At 33.7% G+C, this 16835-nt stretch overlaps 1 protein-coding gene across 1 annotated transcript in view; it reads right to left on the reverse strand.

Annotated features, from left to right (window-relative positions):
* LOC106464844 (puratrophin-1-like) overlaps window positions 1–16835 on the reverse strand; it is a gene marked incomplete at its 3' end in the record, with an annotated part of 83881 nt that overhangs the window by 42040 nt on the left and 25006 nt on the right. The window contains exons 3-9 of the mRNA XM_013924999.2: window positions 11588–11776; window positions 7159–7279; window positions 6858–6957; window positions 6180–6269; window positions 5621–5737; window positions 5204–5451; window positions 3766–3904 (exon numbers count right to left, since the gene is read on the reverse strand). Of these exons, the coding sequence (XP_013780453.2) occupies window positions 3766–3904; window positions 5204–5451; window positions 5621–5737; window positions 6180–6269; window positions 6858–6957; window positions 7159–7279; window positions 11588–11776 (1004 nt within the window). The remainder of the gene's footprint in view (window positions 1–3765; window positions 3905–5203; window positions 5452–5620; window positions 5738–6179; window positions 6270–6857; window positions 6958–7158; window positions 7280–11587; window positions 11777–16835) is intronic.

The following is a 16835-nucleotide window of genomic DNA, read 5'->3' on the forward strand; positions in this document are numbered from 1 at the left end:
TCGTATGTTAGTGAATTTCACACGATAAACAATAATGAAAGTGTTAGTAAGTGCTCTAAAGATATAAAGTTGATTATTAATTAAACTCCTATTTTTTTGGTAAATTTCTAAATTTTACATTATATTATTATACCTTTTCAACACCAAATTTGTTTTTATATTAAGGGAGCATCAACTTTTTTGAGGTGTCGAGGTGGGGCATGGAGCAAAATAAAAGTTAAAAACCACTGCTCTAAAGATTTTTTTTTATATAAAGATGTTAAACGGTCTAATATTTCATCACCAACGCATATTTCATTTGCTACATAAATCAACAAAACCTATACCTCCAGTTCAAATCACCACTGTACGTCATCGTTTTATAATGTCAATGAACACACCACACATACTTCTTATATTTCCAAAAAATTAGAACAAACATTGCTAGAATGGTAAACTTTGATGACTGACAAACCTAGTATAAAAATTACGAGGCTCTTTTTTACTTAAAACTTAATCACACAACTCTCCTCCCCTTCTTCTTTATTAAAAATACGTTTGCCCGAAGAAGAAATACTAATTTTTAACTGTTTCTATAGTTATGTTTTAATAACATGTTACATAAGTCTATCAATTGGTGATTAATTTTTGTCAGCTCTCTACGAGTCTCAGATATGGAACGTGTTTAGGATTAATTTGTTTTTAATCTAAAGGTGATCATAATAATAACATTTTCGGTTGTATCCCCAATAGATACTTGACTGACATGGTGCACTATAGTATTTCTTCTAGCCCCATTCTAAGTAGTAACACGAATAACGTTTACAATGTGATATTTCAAAACTCATCCCTCCACCCTAGCAACAAGGATCTGGTGTATCTTTTTTTTCCCTAGAAACTAAGCACTATTTTTTAAATAAAGCTTAATTTTATTTATTTAAGGATTTCTTCTCATTGCCAAAATGTGAATTTCCGTGCAGAAACGATGACGTAGAAGCCCAAAATATATGCAGCAGACTAGTTTCGCTGAATTCACAGCTCATCAATGGTTCTTGGAAGAGCGAAGCATACTAACAAAATCGGTCTCAAATAGTGGTGAAATATAAGGAGTTTGTTTAGTGTAGTCCTTTACTCACAACTAATAACTTAAAATACTTTTATATGTCACGTGTCATGTTATTCAAACACTTAAAGTTATTTAAGTTACTAGTGGTGAGTAAAGAAATAATTATACATCAAAACCAAAGCTTAATTTTGGTGCATTGACTTCAACTAACCTACTCACATTTTTTTAATAGGTTCGTCATAAGCCTACATTTGAAACACCTTTATTTGAACTAAATTTTCTCGTCCTTTTGAGACACTTTGTGTGGCTTGGCATAAAAGTATGACTTGTAATAATTTTAAAGAGTGGAGCTATCCACACTACTGGCAGTGTCATATTTCATCAATTTCCTATCCGAACTATTAGACATTTTTCGAGTATTTCCATTTTAGTTTCTATGCAGTAAGGTAGGAAGTATACATAATTATCAAATTGAATAATATTTAAATATTATTCTTTCACGATAAAAGTGGCCGAAAGATATTGCGACAGAGGAAATTCGAGTTATCGACAGAAACGTGTATCTCACCAGTTTGTTTGAGAAGCCTTTGCTTAAAGTTGAAGGTGTTGATTTTACCTCAAGCATAGTTATTTCTGGCGAGGGTTGGCCCTTTGATAGAGCTCAGGTTTTCGGAACTGACGAGCTAGGTTCCAGTGCATACGATATCGCAAAATATTTCCGCACTTTAAGCTGTGGGTGTGTTATAAAAGTGACAGTCAATCCCTTAGCGTGGATGATGAGTGACATGTTCCTGCTGACAGGCTGACTTCCCACTGATCAGTAGTTCAAACCTTGGGACGGCGGAAGATAGTTTAACCCTTTAACTAAGGCTGCTTTAAACGTGCACGGAATTTTTGCGAGCCGTAAACTGTATACAGCACACTCGCATTCAACTGCCGAAGGCAGACTGTATCCTATACGGCGAATCAGCAGTCAGTGGGTTAATAGCTTTGCCATACATGCAAAATACAAATAGAAATTATTTATTCCAATTTAAAAAAACTGCCACGATATTATCAGCTTTCGAGCATATTTTACTACTTAGGGGACAAGAGGGATATCAGTGAAACAAAAAAGCAGAGGACATTTGGGCTACTCATAGAACCTTCGTCAGTGAAGCTCTCCTTAAGATTTAAGTACTAATTTTTCCTCTTACTTAGGCCTCTTCTAAATTTATGTTAATTATAAATTATTACTTATTTGACTGTCATTCAACAACAACTTTTTAAATATGGAAATTAGACACGATATCTCACAAAATGATGATAAAGCCGCCATATACAACTGAATTACCCCAAAACCATGTGGATTTTAAAACATATTTTTCTCATCCATCAAGCAAGTTTTGAATGTATTTTTTCACATACTGAATATATATTTCACAGAAATATCTACAATAGAGCACATTTTGAATTATAATGTTTTAAAAAGTATTAGAAATGATCTAATATAATATCAAAGGTTTAATACGTTCAGTGCGGTGGCGTATACATATTTCATGTTCATAATACAACTGTTATACAGTGTAATACACTAGTGAAAATTACTTGTCAGTTAAGACCAATCCCTTAGTTACTGGGGGTCCCAAAAGGTACATGCCAAGTTTGTTTGACTTCGGTTAAAAACTATAGGCGTGAAAAGCAGACACAGCGACAGACGGGTGTCTTCCCTTCACTCTCCTCGGAGAATGATATTATATTTTTGTGTTGGGGTATGATCCCTCTTTGTCACCATCCGGGAGATTCTATGTTTTCCCTGTACCATTTTACTGATCTCTACCAAAGTTCGAAGGCACCTTAAAGACACCCTAAAAAGTGGCTTGGGGAGGGGTTTCGGATTTTACATCCACTTTTATGGCTCCATGGCAGGTGATATTTGAATCTAGCACCCTCCTCTGGAAGCATATGTCTCCCCTTTGTGTTCTGGCCCGGCATGGCCAGGTGGTTAAGGCGCTCGACTCGCAATCTGAGGGTCGCGGGTTCGCATCCCCGTCCCACCAAACATGATCGTGGGACTTTCAGCCGTAGGGGCGTTATAATGTGACGGTCAATCCCACTCTTCGTTGGTAAAAGAGTAGCCCAAGAGTTGGCGGTGGGTGACGATGACTAGCTGCCTTCCCTCTAGTCTTACACTGCTAAATTAGGGACGGCTAGCGCAGATAGCCCTCGTGTAGCTTTGCGCGAAATTAAAAAACAAACAAACAAACCCTTTGTGTTCAATAGATACGCAAGCTAGTTGTATAATAATAGTAATAAACTTAAAGTCTTATTACGTGTCTTATGCCTAGGATGAAGCAATATCTATTCATAGACGTATATAAATAATTTGGCATTAAGTTGCACTTCCAACTGGAGAACTTTATACTTATTCACCTTAAAGAAGAGTCAAACTTCTCCTTCTTCCATCTAAAATATTTATGTTTCAGAGTATTTTATCTTTTACGTAATTGAACCTATTTCATACGGTCATTAAAAAACAAAAATTAAAATATTAATTGGCTTAACGTTACTTTTAATTAGTTATTAGACCTATAATATTCCATGATGCTGTTGTTAGTGTAGCCGTACACAAACAATTGTTCAATACTGACAATAGGACTGTTTAAGATTTCCCGTATGTGCAATGGCAGTTATCGCTAAAACCAAAATTGTGTAATCAAGTAAACATTAAAGCTTCCAACCTGACTTGACTCTTCTTCAAATGTTTTGAGACGAAGACAGGTTTCAAGTTTCTTCTGACGTTTTTCCACTAATTTAGTTAACTTTCTAACAGCACACTGAAGTTCCCTATATAGGGTAGTTCCCCTGTCTACAGTCTCCCTATATAGTTAATGAAATATTGGTCATGGATCATCAAGGTGGACAATTATCTAAATAGTTACAGGGAAAACTTTCTTTTATTATTAAACTATTACATCTTGTGTGGTATATCTAAAGAGTCAGCTAAATAGCATAATTTCTACGAAACTCGCACTTTAATGCTATGAATAATACAGAGCATTAATGTAAAAGGTGAGTAAGCCTAATAATCTAAACTATCACACTTAATTCATGAGCAATTTAAGTAGTATTCGTTAACAGAGAAATCTAACGCTTAGTAAAAAAAAAAATATGTGACACTTAAATACTAATGTAATAAATATGTATCACAAACTCGGAAATCTTAAGAATAGAAAACATAATGATATCAAAATTTAGGAAAGAGGTGAGAAGTTATGAAATTCAAAACATTTTAACGTTCGATAACATTTAAAAGTAACAATGCTTATTTTGGTCAAGATTATTTATATTTGCGAAAACAAAGGTTTTCTAAGAATGATTATTTTTGTTTTGAGACTGTGTACGTGTTCATAGGCTATTTACGTGGAGTTTCATTATGACTAAAGGAGTTAAGTTGTATAGTTCGAAGTAGGATATCCGCTTTCACGCACATTCATTGTAATAATTTAAGTGGACATCCTTATGAGAGTACGTTTTTACACTTACCAACTGTAAAACTTTATGTAGCCGATCTGACAGAGCATTTGAACAAATTATATTAGCAGCAAGTTCAAGGAAACACCTAAAATTATTTATACAATATTAAATAAGCTAATAACAAAAAAAACATAAACATACTCTTTTGATTCAATGCGCTGGTGTGTAGCATTACATAATAAGCCACTTATACTTAATTCAGATAGTGTTCTACAAACGGAAAATGCAACACATCATACATGTTTTATTAGTACTTTCTTGGCTTACGACGATCATTAAAAAAAATACTAATAGGTTACAAGGCTTAAAACATGTCTAGACGAAAAATAAAAAAGGTATTTATATCAAATAACAAATTTTCTAGTTTCATGCCTTTCGTGCAGGACGATAAAATTGCGTGATTCTGTTATACGCCACACGGTATGTACGCTGAACTAGGCTTGTGATGAAATAGTTGTTTATATATAAATACATCCAAATGGTAGTTGAAGGTTTGGGATTAAATAAGGTGTACAATATTTTCAAAGTTGAAAGTGATACGTAATATATATATATATATATATATTATAATAATAATAGTTTAAAGCATTAAATTTAAAATGTATTTTTAACATTGTACTGTGTAAATAATAGTCTTCTCACCTGTAATCAACATTATGAGGCATACGTTTTTGAATAGAAACAATTCTTTTCAAAATAGTATCTCCTTCTTCTTCTAGATGGCGCAGATAATCGCCTTGAAACGTGGAACCGATGATTCGCCTATGATGTTCAATCAACTGACTTGTTAAAGAGGCTGACGAAGGCATACGACTGGTACATAACTCTTGCATGATTCTCACGAGGTGGCGCCCACAAATGCAACAACCATTAATAAAAGGTTCAATGCTCTGAAAGCCAAATGATTTGTACATAAAAAATATTGGATTTCAAAGGGTGGATAACCCAATTAAAGCTATGCTTTAAACAAAGTTCAAATGCTTCTCCCTTTTATTCTACAATAGAATGTAACAAAAATTGATTAATATATGTTAAGAAAAAATAAAGTGGCCACTTTACCTTTCTGAAGCTCACCCATTCCTGATGGTCATAAAAATAACTACCGCCAATCTGTGGGAGTAGTTGTTCTTGTTTAATAAATTTGTGAAGGTTTTCTTTACTTGTTATCACCTCGTACTGTTAAAAAAATTACATAGTAAGTCATCACAAAAATATCGTACAATTAGTTAAAAAATTATACTCTATTTAATAATACGATGTAAGATCAACTGATAGGTTATCAATTACTTTCAAGCTTGACTGAGTAGACAGGGGGTTTTCTTTTTGTTTGTTTTTACAATTAAAACTTCAACGGTTTGTATTTAATTTCTACGACAACTGTTTTTTTTTATTATAGATTTTGAGGTACTTACAAAAGAATTTTAAAAGATATAAACTTGTTTATCTGTGTCTAGTTTTAAAAGCTACAACGGGAAAACTGTTTAATGTGAGATAAATACAAGGTTTCTATAAATTGAAACAAATGATAACAACATATTTCTTACACAAATAACCACAACGAAAACAACTGCTATATGTAGATTTTAAACTTTTCTAGCATGTTAAAACAATACATTACTTTGACTTGGCTTTTAAGGAAATATGATTGGTCAATTCCTTCTTCCATTGTCCAGATCAACACAGAACTGACTGCATTATTCACATTCGCCTGCAATTGCAATATGGTAAGAAAATTGCGATAAAATATTTCGGATGATTCACTAAAAATATCACAAAGACTAGTAACTAAATTTAATTTATTCGGAAGAAAGTACTTCCAATGACACGACGTTAACAAACAAAAATGTACTACACAAGGAGCTGTCCCACTTTAACAGTAGCTATTACATCTCTTAAACAAGAAATGCTCATCCCATAGATAAACAAGAACTTTGCATCTACAACGTACACAATGGAACCATGAGATGACATCGAAATTTTAAAAATGGGAAACAACCACCTACTTTATACACGAGTTCTACATCCTTATTTAAACAAGAACTGTACATACCTCATCTAAAAAAAAAAGCTACACTGGATCCCGCACTTATACAAAAGCTATATACTCTCGCTTACAGCTGTTAACCTCCTCTTATACAAAAATTACATAGCCTCATTTAAACAAAAGTTGTATGCCTTCGCTTACACTAGAACTATTCGTCTTCAATATATATATATTTATTTATTTTTATTGCAAATAAGCAAGTCATACATTCAAACACACTTACTCAGTAGTGGGATAAAAGACGTATTTTACCTGTAATAGGTACAGTGCTTCGTCAAGTTCGGTTAATTCTGTATTTGAAGCATGGTGACAGTCTAACAGCACTAAAAACCCTCGTCTTATTACTTCTTTCCTAAAACGTAAAATGCCATGAAACTCGTGTTTTAATCTTGACGGTTACTGAACATTTTTGAGAAGTCTTCTACTTACAACTTCAGCTTAATCAATATAGGCGTTAATTTATTAGCAGTGAAAAGATTTAAAAAAATCAAAAACATAGTTAAAGAAAATCAAAACCAGATTGGCAAATAGAAAGAAAGATATAAAAACTTACTTAGGGATGCCATGAAAATACATCAACAACAGCGCCATCTGTGTAGCTGTAATTTCAGAATATTTCTGCCATATAGATAAGGTGATTACGACGACACTCCTTCCAGTGACGTCACGTGATCCTATAATAATTCCACACGTTCTTAAATTTTTAAGATTATTTTCTTTATTACAAGTACAAGCTCTAACTTAAAAAGAAGAAGTAGAAAAGAAGACCATACGAGCAGTAGTATTAATGAGTTACTCTATTCCAGGACTTCCCATTAGTAAAGGAAAATAAATTACAGTGAATAATTCCTATTACACACTCTCTTCATTTGAAACAATCTGATTTTGGATGTGTTTCTTCCATATCTTCGTATTAGCATTATCTTTCTTTCAGTAAACGTTGAACCTTAATCTGGTTACCTTGTCTTGTTTAGTTACCTAGTTTCAAATGTTGTGCTTAATGTTTAATCTTCTAGTCGTCTGGTTACCTTGCCATATTTAGTTATCTACGTATTTTTCAAAAGCTGTTTGGAGTGTTGAACTTTCCTGTAATCTGGTTAACTTGTCTTGTTTAGTTATCTACCTATTTTTCAAAAGCTATGTAGAATATTTAACTTTCCTGTAATCTGGTTAACTTGTCTTGTTTAGTTATCTACGTATTTTTCAAAAGCTATGTAGAATATTTAACTTTCCCGTAATCTGGTTAACTTGTCTTGTTTAGTTTCCATCTATGTTTCAAAAGCTGTGTAGAATGCTTAACTTTCCTTTAATCTGGTTACCTTGTCTTGTTTAGTTACCTAGTTTCAAATGTTGTGCTTAATGTTTAATCTTCTAGTCGTCTGGTTACCTTGCCATATTTAGTTATCTACGTATTTTTCAAAAGCTATTTGGAGTGTTGAACTTTCCTATAATCTTACACTAAATATTCAAGAAACATCACGGTCGTATTTGTTGCTTCGTGCCAAAATTACCCCGATATCAAAGTTTTGTTTGGGGCTTGCTGTGCAGTTCGTGATTAGCTTTGTATCTGCAAATTTAAATTTTCAATTTTCGTATTAGTGGCAAGAAGGAACTTTAAAACTGCAAGATGAAATGTAACTGTAGTTTTTACACTAGCGGATTTGCTGGTATCGAAGCTTCAGCTGAAATGGCCACACTGCTCCTCATCTTTCAACGTTGCAAAGAGCAATACAGTTAAGTAATAATTTAAAAAAATCTGCAGAAAATCAGAACTAAGTTTTGTTGAAAGTTAAGCACAAAGCTACACAATAGGCTATCTGTGCTATGCCCACCACGGGTATCGAAACCCGGTTTCTAGCGTTGTAAGTCCGTAGACATACCGCTGTGCCACTGTGGGGTACGCTAAGTTTTGTAATTTATATACATTATTAAAGTTTGTGGGATAAATGCGTGTAAAGTTCTAGAGAAACACTGGGCGTTGAAAGAAAATTTTAAAATCCTCGTCTAAAACCAAATTCTACCTTATTACATCATTATAATGAGTTTACCTTTAGCTATCAAAAAATAATTTGAACTGAAAGAAAGTTTCAAAGATTATTATAAGAACAATCACTCTAAGTTACTACGACTAAAGACCAATTCACGTGCCTAATAACCTCCATATCTATTATAATAACCCAGTTCTGTAATAAGAAAAGCCACAGTAAATAGCTAAATCACGTGGTAGAATGAGTAGAAGAAAGTATTCCGGTCTTGAGATAGAAAACGACTAATCATTAGTGAGTATATGCTAAAGTTGGTATAGCAACGTTTCTTTGTCCTGCTCGACCATGATTCCGCTCCTTTCTTTTGGTTTTTGTAGAATTTATTCTATTACCTAAGAAAATGTGATGTTTTTTTTTTTAGATTCTGTGATTCTTCTATTTCACAACTCAATGCCTAACATAAAATAAGAAAATTTGAGAGTAGGGATGAAATTATAAATCATGAGTTTTGTCCCCCCCCCCTTTAGTGGCACAAGGGTATATCTGTGGATTTAAAACGCTAGAAACCGGGTTTCGATACCCTAGGTGGGCATAGCACAGATAGCCCATTGTACAGCTTTGTGCTTAACTACATACAAACAAACAAGTTTTTGTTTATTTGCTTGTTTTAGCGCAAAGAAACGAACTTGGCGATCTGTCCACCACAGAGAATCGAAACCCAGATTTTAGCGTTTTAAGTCCGTAAACTTACCACTAACACATTGAAGGACTAAATCACAAGACATAATACTGATAACCAAAGCAACGCGTTGAGCAGGGTCACGTGATTGTAAAAATTCAAGGAGTTATACTGCTTCCTTATTATTAAAGTGATTCTGTGCATTTTCCATGATCATGGCCATTAAACTTCTTTAGTCTGTAAATATACACATACGTATAAAATGTTTTCACTACTGAAATACTTAATGGGGTGGATTTTTTTCAACTTCGATAGATAATTTTAAAGTAGAAGACGTTAAATGATTCTTTCTGTAACGACAGGTTATCGATAATCAATATGATCTTCTTAATATAATGGACGTAGCATGTAAGTCAGTTTCTATGTATGTAACCAAAACACCTGTGCCATCTATTGAATAGTACCACAAACAAAAATCCAAAAACAATTTCACACTGTGGTATATGCAACAACCATTTCTTTATAATAGAACACAATTTTAAATAAAACTACTCTCCTCACAACAAGAACACGACTTTCACTAGGACTGTACGTGAGAGTTTGATTATATCTTTATGGATGTAATTTTTAAATGTAGTACTGATAAACTGGCGGTCATAAAACACTATTATTTATTGAATAAAGGGTAGCACTTTTAATATATAAAAACATTACAGTTTATATAAGTAAAATTTATGAAAATTTTAAGCTCTGTACATTGAATCATTTTGATGCAATCTGAACACTTTTCCCGAGCAGTACTTCCCAGAAAAGAAATTATATATTTTTTTGGAAATGTTCACTTTTCTAATTTTTTCAATTAGGTATGAATAATACATTGAGTAATTACTAGCACAGCTGCCCCTTATGGCGGCTTTTCTGCTAGTGTTAATGATGTATAAACATTATACCATAGAAAAACTGATGCCAAGGACAGGATATATCCAAACAATGGCCTAAAATCCAAAGTTCCTAAAAAGTTTCTCGTATTGTTAACATATTAATTGAATTATTGTATGATAAATCAAAGAGTTTGTGCAACGTGAAACCTCTTTATTTTGATTGTAGATAACGATCCCGATAAATGACAGATACGCATTACTCTTTGATTGAAACAGGGGAATAACGTTGATTTAGATAGATGCTGAAGTCACGAAACTTTCTCCATGGAAACTAGTAGTCACCCGAAACTTCTTTTTTTTTTCACTTAACACCGTTTACAGAATGGTATCAGCTATACTTAAGGCACGTCTAGAAATCAACGATTAACACTCAGCTATGGTCCTACCCCTTAAGAAATACCGACAAGTGCATTTCAAAAATTAAACATTTCCATTCCTCAAATGATTCTTGTATTGAACATGCAAGTACAGTTAAACAGTCATCAACTTGGCTGTAGGTTCAAACATTTACAGCTGAAATCCTGAATTTCCGAGTTGAGAAACAGAAATTACATTCCTTACTCTTTGTAGATAAAGTGCATTACATTCCTTACTGTTTATGGTAACGTGAATTGGAATCCTTACAATTTGTAGACAAGTGCATTACATTCCTTACTGTTTATGGTAACGTGAATTGGAATCCTTACAATTTGTAGATCAAGTGCATTACATTCCTTACTGTTTATAATAACGTGAATTGGAATCCTTACAATTTGTAGACAAAGTGCATTACATTCCTTACTGTTTATAATAACGTGAAGTGGAATCCTTACAATTTGTAGATCAAGTGCATTAGATCCTCTATTGTTTAGATAGTAGACAGAGTGTTACATTCCTTACTCAGATCTCACACTTCATATATTTATAAAGTTCATTAAATTTCTTACTGTTCATAAAAAGCACTAGACAGACGATAGAAACATTTATATAAAAACACGATAGATGGATAAAAAAAAACATTTATAGTTAAATACAAACATGGCATATGTATTCAAATATTTAGATAAATTAAAACCTGATATTTCACTATAAACACTTATAGTTAAGTACAAACACGACAAATAAATACAAGCGCTGTTAGGTCACTACAAACATGAATAGATGTATATAAGCGCCATAGAAGATACAAACTGTTAATATGAACAGTGATAGATGAATATAAAAAGAAATATAAATACATCTAGTTACATTAAATGATAAACTCTCCCAGACAGAAGCAGATGAATATGTTACTGACTGAGATGTTTTTCCATTAATGACATTTAGAATCACAAGACATTCTACAGTTCCAATTGTATCCGTCTTTGAACGTGACAAGTAATTTTTTTTTCAACTTACCTGGTAGAACAGCTATTTCCGATTCCAGTAATTTAACATCGACTTCACTGATTTTTGTTGGTTGAGATAATATGTTGTCATGGTAACCGTCGTCAGGTTCTTCCTCCCTGTGATATAATGACGTCACTGCAGGCGATGGCGTAGTTGACGAATCAAGCTGAAAATCTGTTTGAGAGTACCTATTTTTACCTGAAAAAAAAAAATCAATCAAGTAGATTTCAAACATGGTCAATTAATAGTACTTAATATTAAAACCAATGAATATTTTTACATGTTATATTTAATTTTTAAAAATAAAATAAAAATAATCTGAAACTAAGTGCATTACATTTTTTATTAATATCAAAGCAACTCATCTTAGACTAATATTTTTGAAGATTTAATATTTGTGGGAACTTCTGACTTTTATGTGAAAGTTAACCGCTAGAATCACACCGCCCTAGGATCTAAATGTGCGTGCCTAGGAATCCAGGTTCCTTGTCAGAATTTTTACGCAAAGCTACACAAGGACTACCTACGCATAGCCGTCCATAATTTTGAACTGAAACACTAGAGGGAAGACAGCTGCACCCACTGCCAACTCTTGTCTGATTGCCACTCTTATAACGCACCCACAGTCCCAAAGTGCGAAACGTTTTTGCAGCATCGGGACGCGAACCGAACATGCTAATCACTTAGCCACTCATGGCCTAAGTATGAAGAAATGCAAAAGGGATGGAAAATAACCTGTATTATTTGTATTACATATGAATCAGAACTGAATCACTTTCAAATCGATGTAGGCAAAACAAAGTTCAAGTCTGTCCTGTGTTTAACATGGAATGTTGACTTTTCAAATAAAGATGAACTGACAGTTTGTTTTATTATAGCAAAGCCACATCGGGCTATCTGCTGTGTCCACCGATGGGTACTCACCCCTGATTTTAGCATCGCAAGTACGAACATTTTCCGCTGTTCCATCGGGCGACAAAGATGAACTGAAACGGCTACTGTGATCACCACTAATATGGTTGGCATATCTAGCGAATGTAAATAAGGCCGGAATATTGGTCTAACACCGTTAGTCTATAATGAATGATTAGCTGAGAAGAAATAAAACGAAACTTACAATCTTAATCATAAAGTGGGTCGTTATAATGTGACGATCAATCCCACTATTCGTTGGTAAAAGAGTAGCCCAAACATTGGCAATGGGTGGTGTTGACTAGCTATCTTTCCTCTGGTCTAACACTGCTAAATTTTGGACGGCTAGCACAGATAGCCCTCGTGTAGCTTTGTACAAAATTCAAAAGAAATCAACCTTAATCATATGCAAATTAATCACGTGACTGTGACCACGGTATTAGGATTTCCGCTTACGAATCACGTTATCTAGAGCCTTAGTTCTCAGCCTGAGGTGCAAGGGCCCTAGGAGGTCTGGGAGCATGCTGAATGGGGTCCTCGACGGTAAAGATCGAATATTCATATTAAGAGTTAAAGATAGGATAAATAGTACCATTTTCGATTAAATAAAGATAATGTCTTATTGGAAAATTTCTTAAACTTACATACTTATTTATGTCAGTGCCGCTTTTATAAACGGTAGGATCACTTTCCGCATACACCGTAAAAAAAAAAAATCACTTTTAAGTTATGGTAACTAGACTGTTAGTCGAGCTGCAAAACATTTTACCGTAAAAATAAGTTCAGAACCTTAAATCAAAGCACCGTGTCTTCTGTTAAATTCACTATGAAATTTTCCCCTAAAATTACTGTTTCAGTATGTATTTCTAACGCTTTTGTACTGTTCTTCTACAAGGAAATGCCAATAAATTAATGGTTATTCGACATAAAGTAATTGTTTTACCATGTATTTCTAACGCTTTTTTACTGTTCTTCTACAAGGAAATGTCAATGAATTAATAATTATTCGACATAAAGTAATTGTTTTACCATGTATTTCTAACGCTTTTTCACTGTTCTTCTACAAGGAAATGTCAATGAATTAATAATTATTCGACATAAAGTAATTGTTTTACCAGGTATTTCTAACTCTTTTTTTACTGTTCTTCTACAAGGAAATGTCAATGAATTAATAATTATTCGACATAAAGTAATTGTTTTACCATGTATTTCTAACGCTTTTTTACAGTCATTCTACAAAGAAACATTTTTAAATCAATAATTGTTTTACCATGTATTTGAGTTGAAACAGTTGAAATTTTAATTAATGATCAATCCACATAAAACAATGGCTTTATTATATGTTTCAAGATTTTCTTTTCCTTCTTTTTATAATTCCAATCAAAAAACCTTAAATGGTTTATCTACGTGAAATAATTCTATTTATTAGGGTCCCCAGGTGGGACAGCGGTAAGTCTTCGGACTTACAACGCTAGAATCAGGGATTCGATTCCCCTCGGTGAACACAGCAGATAGGCTTTGTTACAAAAAACACACACACATTAGTTGTTTATGCACATTTGTGAAATGTACAGTGACCTCAGGGCCGGCGCGACTGGGGATGCGGCAGGTGCATTTGCACAGGGCGACAGGTTCCTGGGGGCGTAATTGTGTACAATTCCTATAATGGCGTGGATGGGAGGTGGGAGTCACAGGGCGGCAAAACACGTTGCGCCGGCGCCCTATGTACGTATTGAAGATCTGAAAGCATGCCTTAGAATATTTACATGTGCGCATCTTGAATTGTGTAAGCCTAATTTTTAAGCCTAATAGCATTTCATCACCTTCTTTAGTCCTGTAGTCTCCAACCCTGGTCCTAGAGAGCCCCAATCTAGTTTGTTTCACAAATCCAAATCAACAACCAACACGTGACGGGCAAATATAGTTCTTAAAATACGTAAAAAAAAGCTCAACATAAAACATATGGAAAGAAAGGTAAAACATTTAAACTTTTATTTCATAGCTTACATAAATACTTGACATATCACACGACTACTTCCTCAAGTCAAGTACAGTACAGTCCCAATGAAGAAAATACAAATGAAAAACACGAAAGTAGATGCGTCGCTAGATGCTTAAACGATTCGTGGTTCGAGCCCAAAGGCGTAGGAAGTTTTGGCATTTCAATATGATATGATCATGATTTTCTATTCTGATTTTTCAACACAAAAACTGGGATTCGGGGCACGGGCTCCGTGTGCCAGCGCGCTTCTGCACGACAGACTCTTGATATGCTGTTAACACATCCCTCCGACACATGGGCGAATCAACATGAAGCACGCAAAAGCCAAGTTATAACACGAAATAAAAACTTAAAACGTTAAAAATGCTTGTATTTGAAAAATCACAAAGGTGTTTCTTCAAGTGCTGTAAAAAACATCAATTTAAAATTTTAAAATGACAAACACATCTACCCTGTCCTAAGGTTTGACTTGTGACACTTTGGCCCCGCTAATACTAATGATATTAATAATGATAATAATTAACTAAATGAGTTACCTAAAACTGAAGAAACATCTGAAAACAGAAATTTGTCCGCAATAGCGTTGCCAGACCTAGCTTATTTGGGCTATTTCTGTCTGTCACTTTTTTTATGTGCGTGCGTGCAATAACGTGTCTAGTCCTGTGCCTCGCCAATACCAACTTTTTTCTGCGGGATTTGTTAGGAGTAGGCAGATTGTGACTATAGTGAATAAGAAGCCAAAAGTAGTTCGTTAAGTAGACGTAAGTTTTTCTTTCTTTTGAATCTTTGTTTACATAATTCAATATGAACATTTTGAATAATTGCGCTCTCATAATAATCTAGAAATCCTCTGGCTATTTTTTTATAGTTGGGGCGTATGGATATATCAATTGAAAATTTGCCAACTTGTTCCTCCGCCATTTTTAAAACCACACAAACAGTTTTCTTTTTAAGAACTAGAACAGTTTTTATAAATATAATATAAATGTAAGACCAGAATTTTTATTTGAAGATGGATATTAGTTCTTTTCATAATCGTCTTTATAATAATAATAATAATCATAGAACCTTTTCGTAGACTAAAAAGAAAAGAGATACTGTTTCAGGCTTATAATATATCAAATCAATACATCATATTGAAATTCTTCATCATAGAAAACTTAAAATATTTGACCCCCGATGAGACAGCGGTAAGTTTTCGGACTTACAACGCTAAAATCCGAGGCTCGATTCCCCACAGTGGACACAGCAGATAGCCCAATGTGGCTTTGTTCTCAAACAAGCTTAAAGTATTCATTTTTAAAGACAGTTTATGTGTTTAGAATATTATACACACACACATATAAATGTATAATAAATTTCGATCAGATCAGCTGCATAGTCAGGGTCAGAGCGAGAACCCTTAATAGAAAAAATGCAGCTGTGTATAAAGATAAAGGTTTACATATCCCACTTCACCGTTAATTTACCGTCTTTTTGCCGTCATTTTATTTTTTAACGGTTTTTATATGACATTAAAAACTTACAGATACTTTCAGTAAAATTAAAGTATATATTTATTTTGATAGTATTTTTCGTGTTATTTTAATGTTTTAACCATAGTATAAAATAGTGTTTTTAGCACTGAAAAATTGCGGTAATTGCATGTACTTTTACGGGATTGTTTAAAGTGTATATTTGAGTACTGAGTCTGAGAACTACCGATCTGGCGCATTAAGTTTAAAAATCAAAACGTAGCCGTGTAATATTTACTTCGAGGAGTTGTTTTTGGAGTTATTTTTTTACGCATTCTACACACAACGAAACTATAATAAGGGAATTTTGAATATCATAACTTATTCTACTTTCTCGTTTATCAAAACAAGATTTTGAACGCCTGAGATGGAGTCGTGAGAGGAAAACAAGTTACAGAGTAGTCGTCTCGAATATTGCCAGACGTTTTAGTGTTTCACATTTTGTCTTCTTATACCTCAGCCAACGGCTCTCGAGGTTTCATTCATCCCATATTCCAGGAGCATCATGTCTTCATTCTTCTTCATCGGGATTCGGTCCATGTTTTGGACTAGGAAGGGTCAAGTTCAGCGTTGACTTCTTCCACTCTCTCAGAAATTGTTATTTTGTTACGTTTGTTACGTTGCTGCATTTCTCAAAGTATGTTAAATTCTGTCTATTGTCCGCAGTTTTAATTAACATACCCTTTTCGTGCCATGTCCAATTAATGAGATAATATTAACTAGTATATTTTCACTAGCTTCGCTTATGCATGATCGCATTATTAGTACATTCACAATACAGTTGGGCTTAGCATTCATATATATATATATATATATATACACACACACC

The sequence above is a fragment of the Limulus polyphemus genome, unplaced genomic scaffold (genome assembly GCF_000517525.1).
Source record: "Limulus polyphemus unplaced genomic scaffold, Limulus_polyphemus-2.1.2 Scaffold1758, whole genome shotgun sequence".
Classification (NCBI taxonomy): domain Eukaryota; kingdom Metazoa; phylum Arthropoda; class Merostomata; order Xiphosura; family Limulidae; genus Limulus; species Limulus polyphemus.